We start from the raw sequence: 20,070 nt of genomic DNA on the forward strand, positions 1-20,070 counted from the left end.
AAAAATACGATAAAGGTTTTATAGAAGAGTTTATCAGGCATACTTCTATGGTACTGAAAAAATTAAAATCTGTAAGTTTTATTAATTATTTAAGTTAAGTTAAAAACAAAAAATAAACTGCCCTTTGATCTTCTAATGTAATTTTAATTTAAGAAAACAAAAATTTCACACATTTTAGAATAAATTTACTAAGTATAAACTACTTAAACTAATTAAAATTATACTGCTGCTTTTTTTAATTATCAAGGACATGATTAAAAACTTTAAATTATAAAAAATCAAAAAATTTGTTGTACGACTTGCGCTTGAGTCCGTATAAAGATAACATTTTGATTTATATTTTTCCACTAACGTCAAGTTCTTTTCACAACTTGCAACACATTACAGTATCACAGGTATTGAAATTCCTTGTGTTTTTGGCATGTGAAAAAAATGAAGGTTTCTTGCATAAGTTTTAGTATTTAGTTTTATGTGACAGTGCTGAATGTAATTAGCTTTCGTATTTATTGCTAGGGATTTCTTAAGTACATTGTTTGTATCTATTTTTTTTGTACAAAACGTTCAAACTTTTGTAAATTAGTTTATAAGCCAGTTAAAATAAGCTAATTGTTTCCAAGTCAATTCTAACGGTATACACATAACTAGTTATAGTGTACTTTGCCAAATTTTGTATAAACTTTTAAACCTTATCAATGCTATCTTTTGAAATCTTTATGTATCCTTGTTCTACGGTATATTCGACTACAGTTTACTATCTCTAATATCTATGTTTCATCATAAATATAGTTGTAATACAAGCATTTCAACATAAAATCCACGTTACTCAAAAAAATAAAAATTAGAATAGTCAAGTTTTTTTTTCAGTATAATTCTGAAACCCAAATGTACTTTAAATGTTGTTAAACAATTTAAAACTTTGTTTTTATATGCATATGCATAATATTTTAAATTTATTCATAACTGATATAATTTTTAGTAAAAGTTGAAATTCTATACTCTTTTTTTTGTAAGCTCAAGCTCTACGCCTTGCTGTGATAAAAATGTTATTGTGTATTGAAGTTTACAACAGCAGAGAAAAGTTGTTTTTTATAAATAAAAGCCATTATGCAACAATTATGGATAACGACCTATGTTTGGTTTTATTGATAAAAATTTTTTTGTTATTACTTTATTCAACTATTTCCTTTTATAATATTGACTAGTTTCACTTATTGTATTTACACATCTGAAATAATGAGTTGAAAAATTTCTAAACAGTGATTTTTATCTAAATCTAAATTAATATTTTATGCGTTGTTATTTATAAAATACTAAAAACTCAAACCTAATTTAAATTTCTGTCGTTGTAAATTACAAATGCAAATATTTTTCAAACAAAATATCTTTATGCAGTAAGTTTTGCCTGTTTGACATTTACAACTTTGAACAGAAAATTCTATTAGAATTGTTTCAGAATGGTGTGTACTTCTAAAAATTTTTACTCCCAATAAATACAGAAAACAACGAAAGATAACAGTAATTACTAAATCACAAAAAGCAACAATAAATTTAGTGATGCTTACTCATCGTAACTTGACTGAAGTCAAGTTATTAAACTTTTATGTATTTAATTTGAAGCATCTATTTATAAGAAATTATTTTTAGTTCTAATGGTTGTTATATGTTTCAAAATTAATTAATGATTATTGTTTATTCTAACAAACAATTGTAATATTCAAAGCTAAAAAAAATTAAAATTAAGCAACATTTTGTATGTCACACGACTTTCGGCTTGTTCTAAAAAGTAATTAATATCTAACAGCTTGTAAACTTATACGGTTTTTTTTCAACGATTTTAGATCAATTTTTAACACTGTAATTATATGCAGGAATTTCACTACGGAAATTAACGACGTCCAAAGATACGACTCATATGTCGTTGAAAACTTAGCGAAGTATTCAAATTACAAATCAAAAAACAATGTTAGTTAAATTAATGTTTTTACTTGTAATAGAGTTTGGTTTATAATTATTAATTTATTTTTTAGATAGCGTACTTAACTTTAAATTAATTTAAAATAAGAAAAAAAAACGTAACTTAATTTAGACTTTGAAACATTTTTGTCAATTTTTTTTAAATGTAAATGTTTCCATAATAGTAAAAATAACTTTATTTTGTTTTGAATTTTCTTAATGTCTCCATAAATAAATGTATATATAAAGAGTACAGTTATATGAGAATAATAATAATTATGTATCTAAATTAGTTAAATTAAATTTGTTTAATTTATTGCTGAAAACAAAGACCTGATTACCAAAACTTGATAATTATGTTAATCAAATGCAATTTAGCTTAAACTTATTTTTAATAACTTTTAATTGCCTAACCGTTAATATTTGTGTGACAAAACCTGATTACATCTTCTAAAAAAATTAGCTGATAAAAAATAATGTATTCTGGTTAGTAATTATCCGAATTTTGGTACAATTTATTCTTAGCTTTAACTAACTATCATCAATGTTTTATTATGCAGGGTTGCTAAAAAAACTGGAATCCCTAACAAACCGGGAATTTGAGAACTTTTGAAAAAAAAAACATGGATTGTTGAGCTAACGTGGAATTTTAAACTATTTTATTATAAAAATAGAAAATTTAATAGACCAAAAAACTTGTTTTTTAAAAACCTGGATTAAATTCAGAAAACCTAGAAAAAATTGGCAACCTTGATTACGTTAAGTCTTTAGAGTTTAGTAATAATTATAAAAGTTTGAAATTAAAGTTTGAATGGTTTGAGTTTTTTTAAATAAAAAAAACTTTAAGATACATTCAAATCTACAATATTTTATGTACACGAAAGGTGATTGTATTTTAGTATTTAGTGAACAATAATTTAAATGTAAATTTAGTTATTTTTAGTTGTTCACTTAAAAAAGCTATTATTTTGTTGCTCATTCATATTTGTCCTATATTAAGTGGGTTTTTTCACTTAAATATGTGTCTAGAACTTTAAAGTTTATCTAATTAGTACCTGTCATATTATTATTGTTTTTGTTCATTTTATGTTCTGCAAAGTTCGAACTCAAATAACTTGTATTGCTCAACTAAATAAAATTCGTTTGTTTGTGTTTGAATTTAAAATTTTTTATTTGATCACCAAAAATTCTAAAGCAAAAGTTCCACGGGTTATTTTTTGTATTATTACAGGTTGTTGTATTTTCTGTTTCGGCTCTGAATCTGTTTTAAAGTTCAATTATCAATTAATATTATTAATTAAAAGAGTATATATTTAAACTGTTGATAAGAGTCGTTTAAAAATTTTTTTTAGAGGTTTTGTATCATTGTTATTTCTAAGTAACCTAAATTATTTGGACTCTTTTTTAATTTTTATTTAATTGAGAAAATACTTTTAGAAATATTAAATTGCCAGAGGCAAACTTCAAATTTATGACGAATTGCAATTTAGTTATTTGACAGCCGTAAGATTGCATTTATGGAATGAATCAATGAGCTTAATTATAATAAACTTCTATATTTTTTTGTTCTCATAGTATATTGTGTAAGATCTAATTTATTTTCGTGCTTTGTTTTATTATATTAAATATTTTATTGTGGTTCTAAATACCTATTGATTTGATATCTATATAACTGCTAAACTTTAGCTTTGAAATTTGATGAATGAAAGTTTTATAAAAAATTTCTATATATATACTAGTTTTTGATTTTACTTATTTAAGATAAACTTGATACGTGATTTTGAAATAATCTTATTCGAAGAAGTTCTAGTTTTGTATTCACATTTAATACTTAAAATTTGATATTTTGATAGTAAACTAACAAATATTTTTTGTTCGTTTGTGATTTTTCAAAGTTTTTATTTCACGTTAAACTAAAGTTTTTTGTCTCCATTATGATTTAATTTTTCAGTTTTGATTTTTTTGATAATTTTAAAATACTTATATTTAAAGTTGTTTTAATACCATGCAAATAATTTATCAATATATTTAGTTATTTGTTGTGTTTTCTTCAAAGTTTCTAAATTCAATTTAAGTATAAAAACGAGCTCAAACTTTATAATCTAAGTTTTGCCTAGTAAAATAATACCTATTCTAACTTCTTATTTTCGTAGAACGACTTCAACTTTGTTTATTAAGAAATATCTGTTAGTTTTTAAAATTAAACTGTCGAAGTTTTAAAGGAAATACTAGTATTCAAATTAGTTCAAAATTTTAAAGATCTACTGCTCGTTTATCTACAGCAGGGTTTATCAAACTCATTCTTCTAAACGTGCCCTTGGCGGAAATTAAAAAAATCGCTCCGTTAACAATATATCACCCTTTTACCAATTAGTTACCAATTTACTTTTACTCTGCCTTTCTAATTAACGCCCCGTGATAGCAAAAAACGCCTCCCAATGAGCATTTCACCCACTTTGGGAAACTTTGATATTTAGCTTTCTTTCTGTATTTAAATCATAATGACAGATTGCAAACAAAATAAATTCGCTGTAATTTAAATAAATTATAATTATATTGTTTATTTAAAGGCACAAGATGAAAAACACATCGAAGAGTCGCCCCACAAACAGTTGCAAGTGAGGCGCAAGTCTCACGGCGATCTTTTGAGCAGTATGGAAAAGCAGCTGATGCGGCTGAACGCGCAGGTAGAAATCAAAAACGCCGAAAACTCCCTGGTCAAGTCCAAGTACAACGACCTGTTTGCCACCCTTCAGTCCAGAGAACTCGAGCTGCAGGATGTCGTTTTGAGGTTTTTTTTTAGAACTTTCAAATATTTATTCTTTAAGATTAATGTTATGAAACACTTTTGATTTATTACCTCTGTCTCGAAAGTTCAAAAATTTGTAGGCATTATTAGTTTACTTGAGGGAAATATTTATGAGTTAAGATTTAAAATTAAATGAAAGTAGTTCAAATACGCAAATCTAAATATCCGTATTAAATATCTGATAAGTACACTGCGCTTCTTAATTGAAACTAAAAATAAGGTTAATTTACTATTTTTCCGTCTAATAATCAGGAAGCAAAATGTAATAAAAGGACATAATTTTATTTTACTACTTTATTTAAAAAAACTTATACTTGCACAGTTCTTATATAACAACTATTTCATTGTTTTTACGTGTTGAGCATCAGCCAAAGCAATGTTGAAAGCCGTTTCTATTTTAATTCAATCAATTTTTGCAAGCAAATTAAAATAACGCTAAGAATCATGACTGCCAAGTATTTGATTTAAGTGCAGGCGAAAGTATTTTTATACCTTTTGTGCATTAATGTTGAAATTATTTTGAAAAGTTAATGAAATGCGAGTTTTTAATTGTTGACAAAATATAATGTGAGAACCTCAGTAAAAGTTTTTAAAGTGATCTGAATTCAAACACATAGTGCAGCTTAGGCGTTTAAAATAATTAAATATTTGTGAATGTTAAAAAGATTTTTTTTTAATGAGTCTTTGACGATCTATCACATGACAACAACTGAACTTAGACTTTGCTTTAAAGTTTTTAATATTTTGTAAAATTAGTTTTTCCCACTCAGGAATATAGCAGCTTTGGCGTTTAAATTTATTAAATTTTAAAACACATAGTTTTAAATTTTTTTTTAATTTGTTAGCATTCCTTTTATCTTATGACAAAAACTCAGGTTATAAAGTTTTAATATTTTGTTTGAAATTCCCCTTTCCGGCGAATTTCATAAAAATTCATTTTGAAAAATGCAGGTTGGAAGAAACTGACCCATCCCCATTTTACTTTCAATTCTAACTATAGAAATTTCATACAATTTAACTGTAATGCTGTGCAGGTTGGAGGAGAAGGAGATTTTGTGCGAGGAGTTGCAGCATCGGATAGCACCCCACCACCACGAAGGAGGACAGGAGAGGGAGGAGATGGCGAAGAGGATCGGAATGCTGGAGGGAAGGCTGATGGAGGAGGGGAGGAGGTTCGAGATGGAGCGGAGGCAGTGGATGGAGGACAAGGCGAGAGTCGTCAGGTCGGATTTTTGTTCTTGTTTGATTAAATTGGGGCGCACGCAATTTTAAGTTGTAATATTTGTTGATTGAACACACTGGTTTTTTCTTCAAATTATTTTTCGATCTATAGTTAAGTAAAAGTGTTGAACTTAGTTTTGTGTGGCTATTTAGCAATTAGGAATCATATCCTAGTTGCTAAAAGTTTTTGTTTCAATCAGAATCTTTATATGTGGGACCTTGTGTTAACTTTTTTGTTATTTTAAACCTCAAATTACTTATAGAGGTATGTCATTTTTTTTTAAATTTTAAAGAGTTTAAATTGTCATTTATTAATAAAATTATGATCTACGTCTTGTTATTTTGTTATAAATTTTAGAGTTTGGTCGAGTACAAGAAATCTTTCTTTAACAGGTTTTAGATTGACGTGGTTGTTAAGATTTTTAGACTTAGTTATACCTTTAAAATAAACTTAATGACCATCATGTGAACTTGTTTTTTTTTTATATAGTAAAAATATTTAAACATTTTTATTTTTTGCAGATACCAGAAGCAGCTGCAAGACAACTACATGTCGCTGTACAAGAAGTCACGTGATCTGGAGCAGGAGAACGCCGTTCTCGCCAAAAAGCTGCGGCAGTTCTCGACCCGCCAAAACCAGCAGCAGCAAACTCGCCACGATAAAAAAGGCCTCTCTTACCCCATGGACATATGAAAGTCTCGTGATTTTTTCACGTGAGCAGTTTGTTTTGAGTATTTTCTCGTTTCGTTCGTATAGGATAATTTATTGAAAGTTTAACTTTTTGTTAGAACAAACCCGCAGGTGCACATTCGCATTGTTTCTTTTTTTTTATTGCAAAATTTTTATGAAAATTTCGGTGCTGCTTTGAAATTGTTTGTGCATCAGATCAGTCTTAAGTTTCACACTTGCACAGTTTTCACACAGGCAGAGAGAGTTTACTAATATGAAATATTTTGATTTCAAAGTGCAGTTTTTTTTATTCCGTCTTTCTTTTCATTTGCGCTATTATGACGATACAACAATTGATTTTTTTTGTGTTGGTGAAATTTTGTAATGAAATTGTTATTTATATATAATAAGCTTTTAAAAAGTACAATTTTTATATATTTTATGATTGTATGTTTTTCAGGTAATTTTTTATTTTAAATTTTATAAATCATTCACAATTCGTGTTACCACTAATAAACAAACTCAAAAACTGTTCTTTTTTAGGTTTTTTTTCTATTTGTTACTTACTATATATACTTACTCATTATCTTTTTACTCAAATCTTAAACCTATATTAATTATGATAATTGATTTTAAGTATCTGTAGAATTTTTTAACTGTTAAATGAAAAATAAATAAAACAAAGTAATTAAAATGGTAATAAAATTATATCTTAAATCTCTATATTAATAACAAATATATATACTAACGATTAAGAAAACTTCGGACGATTTATTTCCCAACATGGCCAGAGCTGTGTTATTAATAGTTTATCTTATCTTATCTTCGTAACGCAGACTTTTCAGCAAGGGTACTTCCAAGCTTTTACATCATTGCATTTTAAAACTGTTTATCAAGTTAAGGATTAGAATTTCCAATATTGTCAGTCCGTTGTTTACAAGGCTGCTTGGTTGTTTCTTATTAAATTTCTTACCTTCACCTTGCAACATTCAAGAGAGTGATCTGTTTTGTTTTTAATACCACTTCAGTTGTAGCTGAGAGACCGCCATATAAATCATTCTTTTCTCTGTTGAAGCTTCACGTGGCAATGGTAGCCGGTCCCTTTGTTTTAAATAGGCAAAAAGGGTCCTTGGTGAGCCCAGGCACTGTGTTGAATTTTTTGTCTCTTTTTCCTTTTCAATTTTTTTTGGCGGCAGAGTTTGCTTGTATATTTACTGATCTTTGTTCGTTCTGCAACGAATTTCTTAATTTAGTTTGTGTTATTGACTTCTACTTCCCATTTTAGTTCATTAGCTTTGTGTTTTTTTGCCTGTTGATGTTTTAATACTAGGTTTCTATCTCTAAATCTTATGTGGCGGAGAACTGAGTTGAACATTGCAAGACCAATACCCAATGGACGACACATTTATTAAAAGAAAAACGCATGGCGACTCTATGCAAATTTTACTTAAGTTGTCTATTTTTAACTTGGCGTTCTAAATACGATAGTTTGCAAAGAAGTTGTTTTAACGTACATAGTTCGGTTCTGCTGTTACAAGTTCTTTTGTTGGTTTGTTAAACATTTGACTTTTCTGTTTATGAGCTTTTTAATTTTTCATGCAACTGTAGAATAGTGTTATCGTTTTTTTGCTTGAATATTTTACGAGAGCGATATTTATTGTTTTACTGGTAAATGATTATTTATTAACCTTCCTGCTTTTTTAGCCATTACTGATGAAAACGGGTGATAAGATTTACGTAACAAATTTTTATTAATTATTAAAAAAACAGATTCAAATGTAGTTTGGTGTCCTTGCTTTATGCGACTATATTATTCTTCGTTGCCAGACAATTTGTTCAGAATTATTTTAATTTTTATCCTAGTTGCTTTATAGTTTGTTGGAAGTGATTTGGTTGTAAGATATTTAGATTAATATATATTAAAATGTTGTTCTTTTTCAAGAAAATCTTGCTTTGTTTTCCTGCTTCTAAATCCTATTGATAAATTTTTATTTATTGTTTTTGATGTTTAGCTTTTAGATGTCAAGTCAACTGTTCTTTAATAGCTTTGTTGCCGTAAGAAGAAGAATCCTACCACGTCGTTCATATCTATCACTTGTGCACCCCTTACCCAACATTAAATAAATCCATAAATTTCATTTTTATCTACGTTTCGTTTTTTATAAAAAGTACATTGGTTTTCATGAGTGAGAACTATTAAGTATTAGTCGTTGTTAGAAACTGATGAAACTATTCAAAAAAAATACGGCACTATATAAGGTTAGTTTTTTTATGATTGAGTAAGACTTAGTTTGCATCAAAAAGATGGTAAAGACAACAATGAAAGCATTTAGATAAGTATTTAACTAGCAAGATGAAAAAAATTATAGCTCTTAGTTAAATGCATTAGAAACTGGCTTTTTAAAAAAAGTAACAAATTTAAACCAATTTCTTTTAATGTATAAAAAATGTTGTTTTTTTAAATTGCTAGATTATTAAAATAAATATAAAAAATGTTCGAAAAAAGTTAAACTTCTGTTTTTACGTGTTAATATATTTAATTTAAGAGATTTTTTTGCAAATGCAACAGAAATGCTAAAAGAGGATACGAAATTAATATTATAAATTAAGAACAAGTTAAACTTGTATAAGTTTAAACTTAATTCGAAATAAGTTTTTATCCTAAATATTATGAAAAATAAGGATTTTATATTGGTTCTTTATGCTTTTACGAAGTATTGTTTGGTTTATTTTTAAGCTATTGTTGTGCTGTAGTAAAGTTCAACAATCTTTTAAAAGAGCACTAAAAGAGCTTATGGTTAAATTTATATAAAATAAACATGCAACTTTTAATTAATTTTTTTTATCCTGCGGCTTTGTTTAGTTAAAAAACTACTTGTACAGTAGTAATAACCTATAAATAAAATAAAATGGTTTTCAAAATAGCCTAGAATAGTTTGTTCCTCTTCGTAAGAGGTAACAACTCTCTAAAATAGTGTTGTCATCATGAGTAAAACACTGTGTAGAAATTAATTAATGGAGTACCTTATTAGATCTCTTTGATTAATTATTAAACTACTCGTAACACATGTCAAACTAGGTGTTGAACTAGTATATTTTATATATTTAATACTGCACTTTAAGCTATATAAGTTTTATATTCAATGTATTTAATATTAAATTGCATTTTTGTTTTCAAACTACTTTAACTGAGTGGTCTTAAAGTTAATCAAAATCTGTGCACACTAAAGCTGCAAAAAATAAAATTATGTGCACCCTAAACGTGTAATTTAAAGTGCCACTAATTATTATATTGTTTATTGTGCAATGTTGGACTCAGGCATCAAAACCTGAGCCACTTAAACAGGACACACAAAAAGAGAAAAAGAAAATAAACTTATATTCAACACTTTAAGATAAAATACATATATAAAAACATAATTTAAATGAAAACACAAGTTAAACACAATATGATATACAAATGAAAAAAAAAGTTCAATTCAAAAAATTCAAACTTATATATTACTTAGAACACACAATAAAGAAGTTTGTCTAAAATCATCGCTTATGAAACAAAATTAATAATTACAAAATAAGTAAGTAAACTAATAGTTTGTAGGGGGGAGGCGTAAGGAAAAGAATATTTTTTCTTTTGTTTATAGTGGAAAATTAAAGAATTTTACTGGTATTTATTGTAATTAAATCAAATCTTTTTAGCTTTAAACGAAATTGTTCAACCCCCTCACAAGATACTATATCCTGAGGTAGTCTGTTCCACATAGCTTTTGCTCTGTGAAAAAATGCGCCTTGCCACTGACTGTTTTGAAAATCATGTTTACATTTTATTTTCAAATTATTTCCTCTTAGTTGATATTTATTTTGGGAAAAACTAAAAAACTGGTTAAAAAAACTTTTATGTTTACCATTGATAATTTTGTAAAGAGTTAGTAGATCACATTCCAATCTTCTATATTCCAGTGATTCCAAGCCAAATTTTATCATTCTATCATTATATGATGTGTAAGATATGTTGCAACGATTACAAATATGACGGGAAAAACTCCTTTGCACAGGGATTTAATTTTATTAATATCTTTTTTTTAAATAGGGGTGGACCAAATTTGGGTATTAAACTCAAGTTTAGGGCGAACGTATGTTTTAAATAGTTTTGTTAGAATTGAAGGAGAATTAGTTTTAAAACTTTTTTTATATTTGATAACATGTAGTTTGTGCAACCTTATATAAGTAGTTGATATGTTCATTCCATTTCAAATTTTTGGAAATATAAATTCCTAAATCTTTAAAAACTTTAACTTCTGGTAACTTGATGTTATTGATTAAGGGGTCAATTTGAAAATATTTTTTTTGTTAATGGTTAGAATTTTATAGTTGCTAGGATTTAAGTTTAGCTTTCTTGTTTTTAACCAGATGTAAACATTATCTAAAGATAGTTTTAATGAAGTATTTGACTGACTGAAGATTTTGGCATCATCTGCAAATAAGCTTAACTCACTTTTAATATCAATGTTTGAACAAATATCATTAATATAAATTAAAAAGAGAAGGGGTCCAACTACACCACCTTGTGGTACTCCACTGTAAATTGTTAAAGAGTCAGAAAGCGTATTATTAATGAGTACTCTTTGTGATCTATTATTTAAACTAGTTATCTATAAAGTTATCAAACTAATCAATTAAGTTTTCATGTAGCCCATACTGATTGAAAATTTTTAATAATTTTTTTAGTGATACTGAATCAAAGGCTTTTTGAATATCTCTATAAACTACTTTAGTAAATTCATTTTTGAGATAAGGAACTAACCAAGAATGTAAGCATGTTAACAGTTGAATGATTGATGAGCGGTTTAGGACAAAACCAAACTGTTTGTTAGTTAATAATTTGTTATCAAAGAGGTGATTGAAAATTTTTACAGATACAATATGTTCATAAATTCTTGAAAAGCCACTTGTTAGAGATATTGGTCTGTAATTTAATGCATCGTGTATATTACCTTTCTTATGCACTGGAATAATAAAAGATGTTGTCCATTGTTTAGGAACATCAGATAGTTCTAGAGAGCAATTAAATATTAATGATAGTGGAAAAATTATTGATTGGATAACATGCTTGATATAATAGGGTGGAATGTTTTCTGGCGTTCTAATGATTTTTTTTAGGTGGTTAATTGAACTTTTAATGTCTTCATAGGTTATGAAAAAATTTTGAATTTTACTACAATTTTTTTGGGGTAGCTTAAAAAACTGGTAACTCTCATCTTTTTTAAAAACATTTTGAAGATTTATGTTAAAAAGTGTGGCTATTTCAAAATCTGGGGTTACTGTTTTGTTTTTATCATTATCATATAAGAGATGTATGGAATTATTTAACTTAAGTTTAGATTTCACGTAGCTATAGAACTTTTTTAAATTTGGGTTTTTGCAGAATTTGTTTTCATATTCAAAGTTGTATTTTTTAACAGCTAATTGATATTATTTAGACTTGTTTTTGTATTTTATCAAAAGTGATTTATTTGTCTTACTTTTTTTGTATAGATTCGTTTTTTCTTTTAATAACTTTTTAATATGAGATGGATATTTTTTACTTTTGTTATTTTTAGAATAAATTGGAATAAAACGTTTAATTGAGATTTGGATTAAGCTAAGAATTGATCATAGAAATGCTGGAGATTTTCTGAGTTTTTAAATAAAGAGGTCCAATTACTTTTTGACAGGAAATCATTTATGCTTTCAAAATCTGTTTTTATAATCATATGAGACTTTATTAGCAATAGGTACTATTTTATTTTTAATTTTTAGTGAAAGCAAGTTATGGTCACAAGTGTTTGTTAATGGAAACTTAGTTGAGTGTGATATGATTCTATCTATACCAAAATGATTGCAAATTATGAGATCGAGAATGTTATCATTCTTATGGGTTGGACTTTCAACTACTTGGGTTAAAAAATTGTCTGTACAATAGTAAGAATAGTTTTTTTATTGGGCACTAAGGTAATTTCTTAACTTTGTGAATTTACCTGTAAAGCTTACATAAACTAAAGCTAGTATTTATAATTATTCTAATCAGTTTATTCTATTTTTATTGAACCATTTGATTTTATTTTCCTAAAAACATTTTTTATGTTGCTCACCTCATACATACTTATTGAGTTAAATCATATCACATTTCTCTTAAAACTCAGTACTCTTAATATGTATCTAATTTATTTTTATAATATTAAATTTGGTGATTTTTATGTATATAAAACAAAGATGTTGAAAGAAAAAAAAAAGATAATCAAAAGTTGTTACAACGTGTTTGACTTAGTTAAAATGGAAGCTGTATATATTTTAAATAGAAAACCTACCCCTTTTAGGGAAAAAGAATTTGACTACTTTTGCTTTATTTACTTAATGATCTTTTTGTTGTTTGTATTTAATCAGCTTTAATAATTAGTAATTTGATTGTTTTGTCAGATTGACTTAGTATTTATCTATTATTTGTTTATGACGATTACCACTGTTACTTTTTAAGTTAAATTTATATTTCATTTGTATCCATTGAAAATAATAGCGTGAAATATATTCAGATTTTGCACTGAGTGTCTTCAGTATATTGTTTAAGGAAAAAAAAACGACAAAAAAGTAATTTAAACAACTAAATCCGTTTAAAGCACTATATCTCCTATTGTTCCATGTACAAAATGTCTTGGTGCCAAGGTCTGTAAACTTGATGCTAATATGATGTTGCTCCTGGCACATCCTAAATGTTAGGTTTGTATTCGATTTAGCTCCTTGAAATTCATATTGAAAAAAAGTTATCACTTTTTTTCTACTAAACAAAATAAAAGATCAAAGTTTAAGTTAGTATCAAATAAAACATTAACTATTATTAAGTTGATAATTTTTTTTTAAATAAATTTATTTAAAGTTTATAATTAAGTACAGCAATTGTGTTTATATTTTGTCAAGGGGTTGCTAACTTTTTGAAGCAAAAAAGATGTAAATTTTAAAAGTTAGACTATGATACATCAAGGCAGGCTAAATTTATGTAAAACTGAAAATAAAATAAAAGTCTTAAAAAAAACTAAAAAAGCTAAAATTTATGGAAGTTTCAAAAAAGTAAGAAGTTAAGATAATTAAAACAAAATATGACATATTGTTTAAAGAAAAAAAGTCGAAAATTATTAAAACAATTCTGAATTATACTAAAAGCTTAAACAGGATTTTAACAAAGTTTTCACTTTACAAAGCAAATAAAAGTCTGATTACAGGGTTGACACTTTACCTGGAATTTGACAATTTAGGCAAAAAAAACCTGGAATTTGAGAGATTTTGAACAAAAACCTTAAATTCTGACCAAAAAACCTGTAGTTTTTTAAGTTTGAGTTTTTGTTAATTTTTATAAAATGTATGAAACTAAAAAGGGGATGAACGATAGTATGTCTTAGTTGACCTTAGTATCTAGGAGGTTAGTAAAATATTATTTAAGGTGAAGTTTATTGGAAACTCACTAAGTTAATATCTCTAGTAAAATGATCGGTTTAGTTCAGCAATCAAGTTCAAAGTATAAACTGTTATTAAAAGAAAAGCAGGAAAGAGAGAAAACAGAAGCTGAGTTAAAAAAAAAAAATTAAACTAGAGAACAACTTAATGTTTACAAAAAAAAAAGAACTGAAAGAAAATAGTTAAACAGCTCTAGCAGAAAAGTCAAAAACTACCTTTTTGGAGGCCAGTTCAGAAAGCGATATGACAAAAATAACGGTTTTGCTGGCAAAGGGTAAGTGCCTCAATGATAAATCTGAAACAATAAGAGTTGAAATATCAGACCTGCAGAAAAAAAGGAATACAGGTTAAAACTAGTATCTGAATATTCTATTAACTGTATTGCAAACATTTAAATTAAAAAAAAAAGCTAATTCTCTATTTATTTTAATTTATTTGTTTTTTCTTATTAGCTATTTTGTACACTGATAAATAACAAATAGTTCCAGTTACTTAATATTTTTTGATATCGTAATAAGATATTTTATAGTAGTATTAACGTGAATGTTCGTTATAGTTTCAGTTCATTTTCGAGTTAAAGTATGACAGCACGATTTTGTGATAAAGTAGGTTTTATTTTGAAGTTATGTCTAAACTTATAATTTTAAAGTGTAAAAGTCGGAACATTGAGTAGATTAGTCAATATTTTTTTCACTGTTTTAGTCTGAGTTGCAAAGGAACAAGTTGCACTTGTTAAAAGGTACAAGTCAATTGTTTTTTACAAAAGTTAAATAATCTACTAAGGGATAAAAAATAAGTTTTATTTTAAAAATTGTTGTGAAAGAAAAATGTCAATAGGAGCTAGTAAAAATCAGAGAAAATAAGTAAGTTACAACAAATTTTAGTTCTGCATACTTCTTAAATTTTGTTTCAGTTCTAGCACTTACTTTTAGGACTTAGTTCTTGTTTAAAGAAAATTTAATATTTTAACTAATTATTACAACTTTTAAATTATCAAAAATTAAATATTACTTAATCAGTTTTTTTTTACCTTAAATTTAATTTATACTAAAAAATGAGAAAAAAACTTATACTTTCAAAAACCTTTAAGAAATTCAGAAAACTTAAATTTTTTTTTTTAAATCAATTGGCAACCCTGGCCTAATTTTTTTTTTTTGCTCTTCATCATTATCACCAAAATATCTAGTGTAGGTTTCAATTTATAGCCATATACCTCCTTTGCAGCTTATGACTCCTTAAATTTTAAAAATGGCCCACTTTGGGAAGCCGTGGTCTAGTGTAAATTTCAAAATTTCCCGTAATATCTAGTATAAGTTTTAAAACTACCCTTAAATACGCTTTAGACATTTTTTGTTCTTAATCAACAATACCAGAATAATTTTCAAAAAATCAAGAATCAACTATGTGGCCAACAGATATACAAAATAAAACAACTTAAATAAAAATATTAAATTACCATTAAATGATAAAAGAATAAATTGCCAGGTCGTTTAGTTGTGTAAAGATGATTTTGTAACTCTCTGAATTGATTTTTTCAAGGTTTAAACCCAGTTGGTTGACCCATAAACAAACAATATAAATGTTAAAGTACAAACACAACATTATTATATAACAACATATCACAAAAGCTTCACACAACATTATTATATACAATCAACTAAGTAAAATATGATTTATGTGATTATATTGGATATTTTTTAAGTAAAATTGTACATACTAGTTGAAAAACTATCCTTAATCAAAAGTTATTTACACTAAGAAACAATGTATAATGGGAACTAAGAGCATCTTAGTAAAATGTTTTCCAGATAAAAATGCTACTTTAAAACTTTTACCTATTATCATGTCACAATTAAAATTTTATTTGAAATCTGTTTCAGCTGGGCAAAAACGAGCATTTTTTGTTACTGCAATTTTTTAATCTTTCAGTGTTATAAATTCAACATTCATTATTCAAAGCTTATCAAATATCAAAACAAAGTCAACAAACAAAGTTTTTAGTGATATTCTAAGAATCTTTTTTTTTTCTTTTTTTTTTTTCAGGGGGTTCACAGGAAACCAATCAAAACACGCCCCTGGTTTATACGACTCATGTTCCTTTCTTTAAACAGTTAATTTGTTTTTTAATAAGGTTTAAACCTATTATAATTTTAAACGAGTATTAAAAAAAACAGGTCTGTATTGTATTATTTCTTTATTTGATGATTGGTTGTACTTAACTTATTTCGTGTTTAAAATCACTTGTTACTACACTATAAATTTCTTAATTATAATTCATTGCTCTGGTGACAGTTTTCTTTTCTGTTACACTCTTTATCAAAATTCCGAGCACCAATGTTGCTACTAATTCCGCGCATGCATTTTTTAACCACTCCACGTGTTAGCTTTGTATCTTATAGTACTTTTTAGTTTGCTTCTTAGAAACAATGTTAAATTATTACCCCGTGGTCTTAACCCCGATGACCTCATTGCGCTCGTTGTGCAAAATTCCGCCAATCGGTGGAAAATCGTTGACCACTCCAAAGTTGACGTAGACCGAATCTATTGAGCTTTCCGAAGCAATCGCCATAGACGTTTTCAGTTCTGCGACGTTCGGTAAATAGTTGCCTTGGTAAAACTTTTCAATTTTGTAGTCGTCCCCGTCGAGTTGCCAGTAGGTGAGCTTTAAAAGCGGTTGTTGTGACTGCTGAAGGTCTGGCAAGCTGTCAAAACTTGTACCGCTTAAACTGCGTCCGTATATTGACAAATCAAACTCAGTGGATAAGTATATGAGTCCAACGTCGTAATTGTTATTATTTTGATCAAACTTATATGCTCAATACAGTTAAAGGATCGAAACTCGTCACTGTTTTCAACCCAGCCACTGCCGTGATGCTGTGCAGTTTTCTCTTTTCGTAATCGTCATAGCACCCGTTCGATGTGATCGCCCAGTTTTTACTGATCAAGGCCCCGTGACACTTTAGCACGGTCTCAAGGTGGTAGTTAGAGTCGAACGCGTAATGGAAGTGCAGGAGGACCACAAAGTGAGGAGTTTGTCCGGAGTACATTAGGTTGAACAGTATCGGTTGAGACGGGGTCATCAAGTTCACCTGCGCAGCCATCCAGTCCAGGTAAGGAAAAATTTTGGTTGCCCCTGAATTTTTTCCCGGTTTGCCAATGCTACTGTAGTTAGCCGGCGTGAAACTGATCAATCCAACCACCAACGGCTTGTTGTCAATGTCACATATTAACGGACCGCCGGAGTCTCCAAGGGTCACCCCCTAATAGCTGAAGCTGTTTTTAAGCTGCCCGAATTCAGTTATGTTTGGAGTTTGTTTCATAACTTTTACGTTACCCGTTGACAGTTTAGGACTGTACAGTTCGTTCTCTTGTCTTTGACCCCAGCCAGGACATGAGATGCATCGAATTTATTGCGAATGTTGGAAATAAGGGCGGGCTGTACCACATCATTAAAATCGAACTTAACCTCTACTTTTGTCAGGCCGATATCATTAAGAATTGGTTGATATCATTAAGAATTGATGTCTTTATACTCAGGATGAAACACCTAATGCTTGCAAGTTCTTTCCTGCCTTTGGCTTGTAAAATAGTCGTAAAATCCCGTTAAACATCCACTAACACCTGACCTTTTTTTAAACTCGAGATAACCTGCTACCACCTTTAATTTATCATCTGTGTCCCTTCTATGAGGACCTGAAAAACCGTTTGACTCGAAGCAGTGAGCTGCAGTAAGAACCCAAAACTCATTTATTATAACACCGCCACAAAGTGAATGAATACTTCTTTCTGTGTGTTTTTCTATTGCGGCTCTTCTCAGAAAAACCAAGTGCTTTGGTTTTTGATCCAATTCAACTTCTGTTCCGTGTTTCATTTGTGCTTGGGCAGAGTACAGCAGCCCGAGAAAAACACAAAAAGCTCGCAGAATATGTTTGTTCATTATCTGTGAACTTTTCCAAAACTGTGTAGGAAATCAATTCAAAAACTATAAATTTGATAAATGATGACGTAAGAATCGTTAAGAACAGAATTTACTTAAGAATTTTTTTTTCTAATGTTTTCAAAGGTTTTAAAAATCAACCATGTTAAACAGGGGTCGGGAGCCTTTAATAGGTCGAGAGCCAATATTTCTAAAAGGCTGCACTGTATAAAAGATTTTTCCGAGGACCGAGTTTAATTATAGAGGTTGTAGTAATGATTACCAAAATACTATTTTAAAACATCGTTGTCCAAAGACTTTCGCTTTGTGGGCCGCAACTTGCCGACCCCTGGAGCCAAACTTATAAATATTCTTAGTAGATAATTAATATAAAATTTTAGAAAAAAATTAAGGCTCAAAAAACATTTATTTTAAATAAATGTTCAGTAGATAAGTGTATAAAAGTGTTATAATAATTAAAAAACTACTTAGCTTTTAGTGTTCATTTTTATACTTAGTTATGCACTCCTGAGAGATGATTTTGACATATATGTACTCTTTAGCATTTTTAGTGTCGTAAAAATTAAACGAATTAAATACATCTAAATTGTAACATTTAGCGCGTTAAAGCTTTAATTTGTCGAAGAGCTGCATTGCAAAATTGATTTTAATGGAAGCTGTAGCTTCAAAAATCAAAATCATACATTTTTATGTTACAAAAATTTGCATAACTTGTTGTTACTATTGACTACGTTAAATGTTTGATTTTGAATATAATATTTTTGATATAAATATTTTGAATTAAATTGTGTTTGTTTTTATACTTATTTTTAATGAATGTTTTCTGGGTTTACACAAGTGGCATGACATGAAGAGTCATAGGGGGTGTGGAGCAAAATAAATTGCCTTGTATACAGTTATCAATCGTTCTTCAACATTCCATTTTTGATGTATTAACATAACTGCATATTTTCAGATTAAATTCAATAACATTAAAGGTAGTTTAAATTGCTGTGTTCCCGCTAAGACGTTATCACGCGTTATTTCAGATGTTTTAATTTTTTTGAGCTAGCTACGTCCCTGGACTATAGTCAGCATATTTGCAATGTTTTTCACTTTCTTTAAATTGTTTCTAAATCATTTTATCACATAATCTAAACTACTTTTGTGGGAAACTTTTATTGTCAGCGGGCCAGATTTACCAAAAAGCCCTAGTTGAATTTAATTTGGCGGGCGTTTCTTAAAAAAAAAGTCTTAGTGAACGAGTAGTTTTGCAAAGTAATAGTAAAAAACTAAAAAGTTAATCTTGAAAAATAAGCTAAAACGAAATAACTATTTATAGAATCTTATTGTATACTTTAAACTAAAATAAATGCATACTCAAAACTATTTTTTATTTAAAATACAGTTTTCAGGCTGAATCCGCCCGTGAATCGTTTACACGTTATGTAAACTCACCAAAAAAAAACACCAACACTTACTAATTTTTCATGTCGATTAAGCATAAGGGATAACTTTAAAATATTTTGTTTGTACTTTTATTTATTGTAACTAAATATTAATATTTTAACTTATGCTTATATTTTCTAGTTTTCATTTTAGTTAACTTTTATAGTATATATTTAATTTTCTTAAATCTGCTAAGAGAATACAGTTTAAAATACATTTACTTTTTCCCTTATTTATACAAAATATATTTAAACTTTATATCCTTCCATTTAGAATGTTTGCTTTGTAAGATTGTTTTAATTTTAACAAGCTATAAACTTATAGATATAGATTATAGTTCAACTATAATTTGACTTTAAATTTATCTACAAAGACTTTTTTGTATAACAGATTAAAGTTTTGAATAACATAACTTAATCAGAAACTACATTACAAAATTAAACAATAAACTCTGAAACAATTTTGATAAGAAAACATTTAACTTTGTTTTGTTATTTCGATTTACTTTTTAGAATTTTATCATAAAAAAATTACTAGTTTATATTTTTTGTGTATTAATAAGTTTGGAAG

At 27.8% G+C, this 20,070-nt stretch overlaps 1 protein-coding gene across 1 annotated transcript; it reads left to right on the plus strand.

Annotated features, from left to right (window-relative positions):
* Positions 1-1,868: 1,868 nt before the first annotated feature.
* Positions 1,869-6,991, plus strand: LOC145847311 (uncharacterized; the record flags this gene model as incomplete). Its single annotated transcript, XM_082953564.1, has 4 exons — positions 1,869-1,962; positions 4,524-4,744; positions 5,797-5,985; positions 6,506-6,991. Coding segments are annotated over 4 exons (676 nt in total), but the record flags the coding sequence as incomplete, so codon positions are not given.
* Positions 6,992-20,070: the final 13,079 nt, after the last annotated feature.

This window comes from Thalia democratica, unplaced genomic scaffold (genome assembly GCF_965202585.1).
Source record: "Thalia democratica unplaced genomic scaffold, ktThaDemo2.hap1.1 HAP1_SCAFFOLD_879, whole genome shotgun sequence".
NCBI lineage: Eukaryota > Metazoa > Chordata > Thaliacea > Salpida > Salpidae > Thalia > Thalia democratica.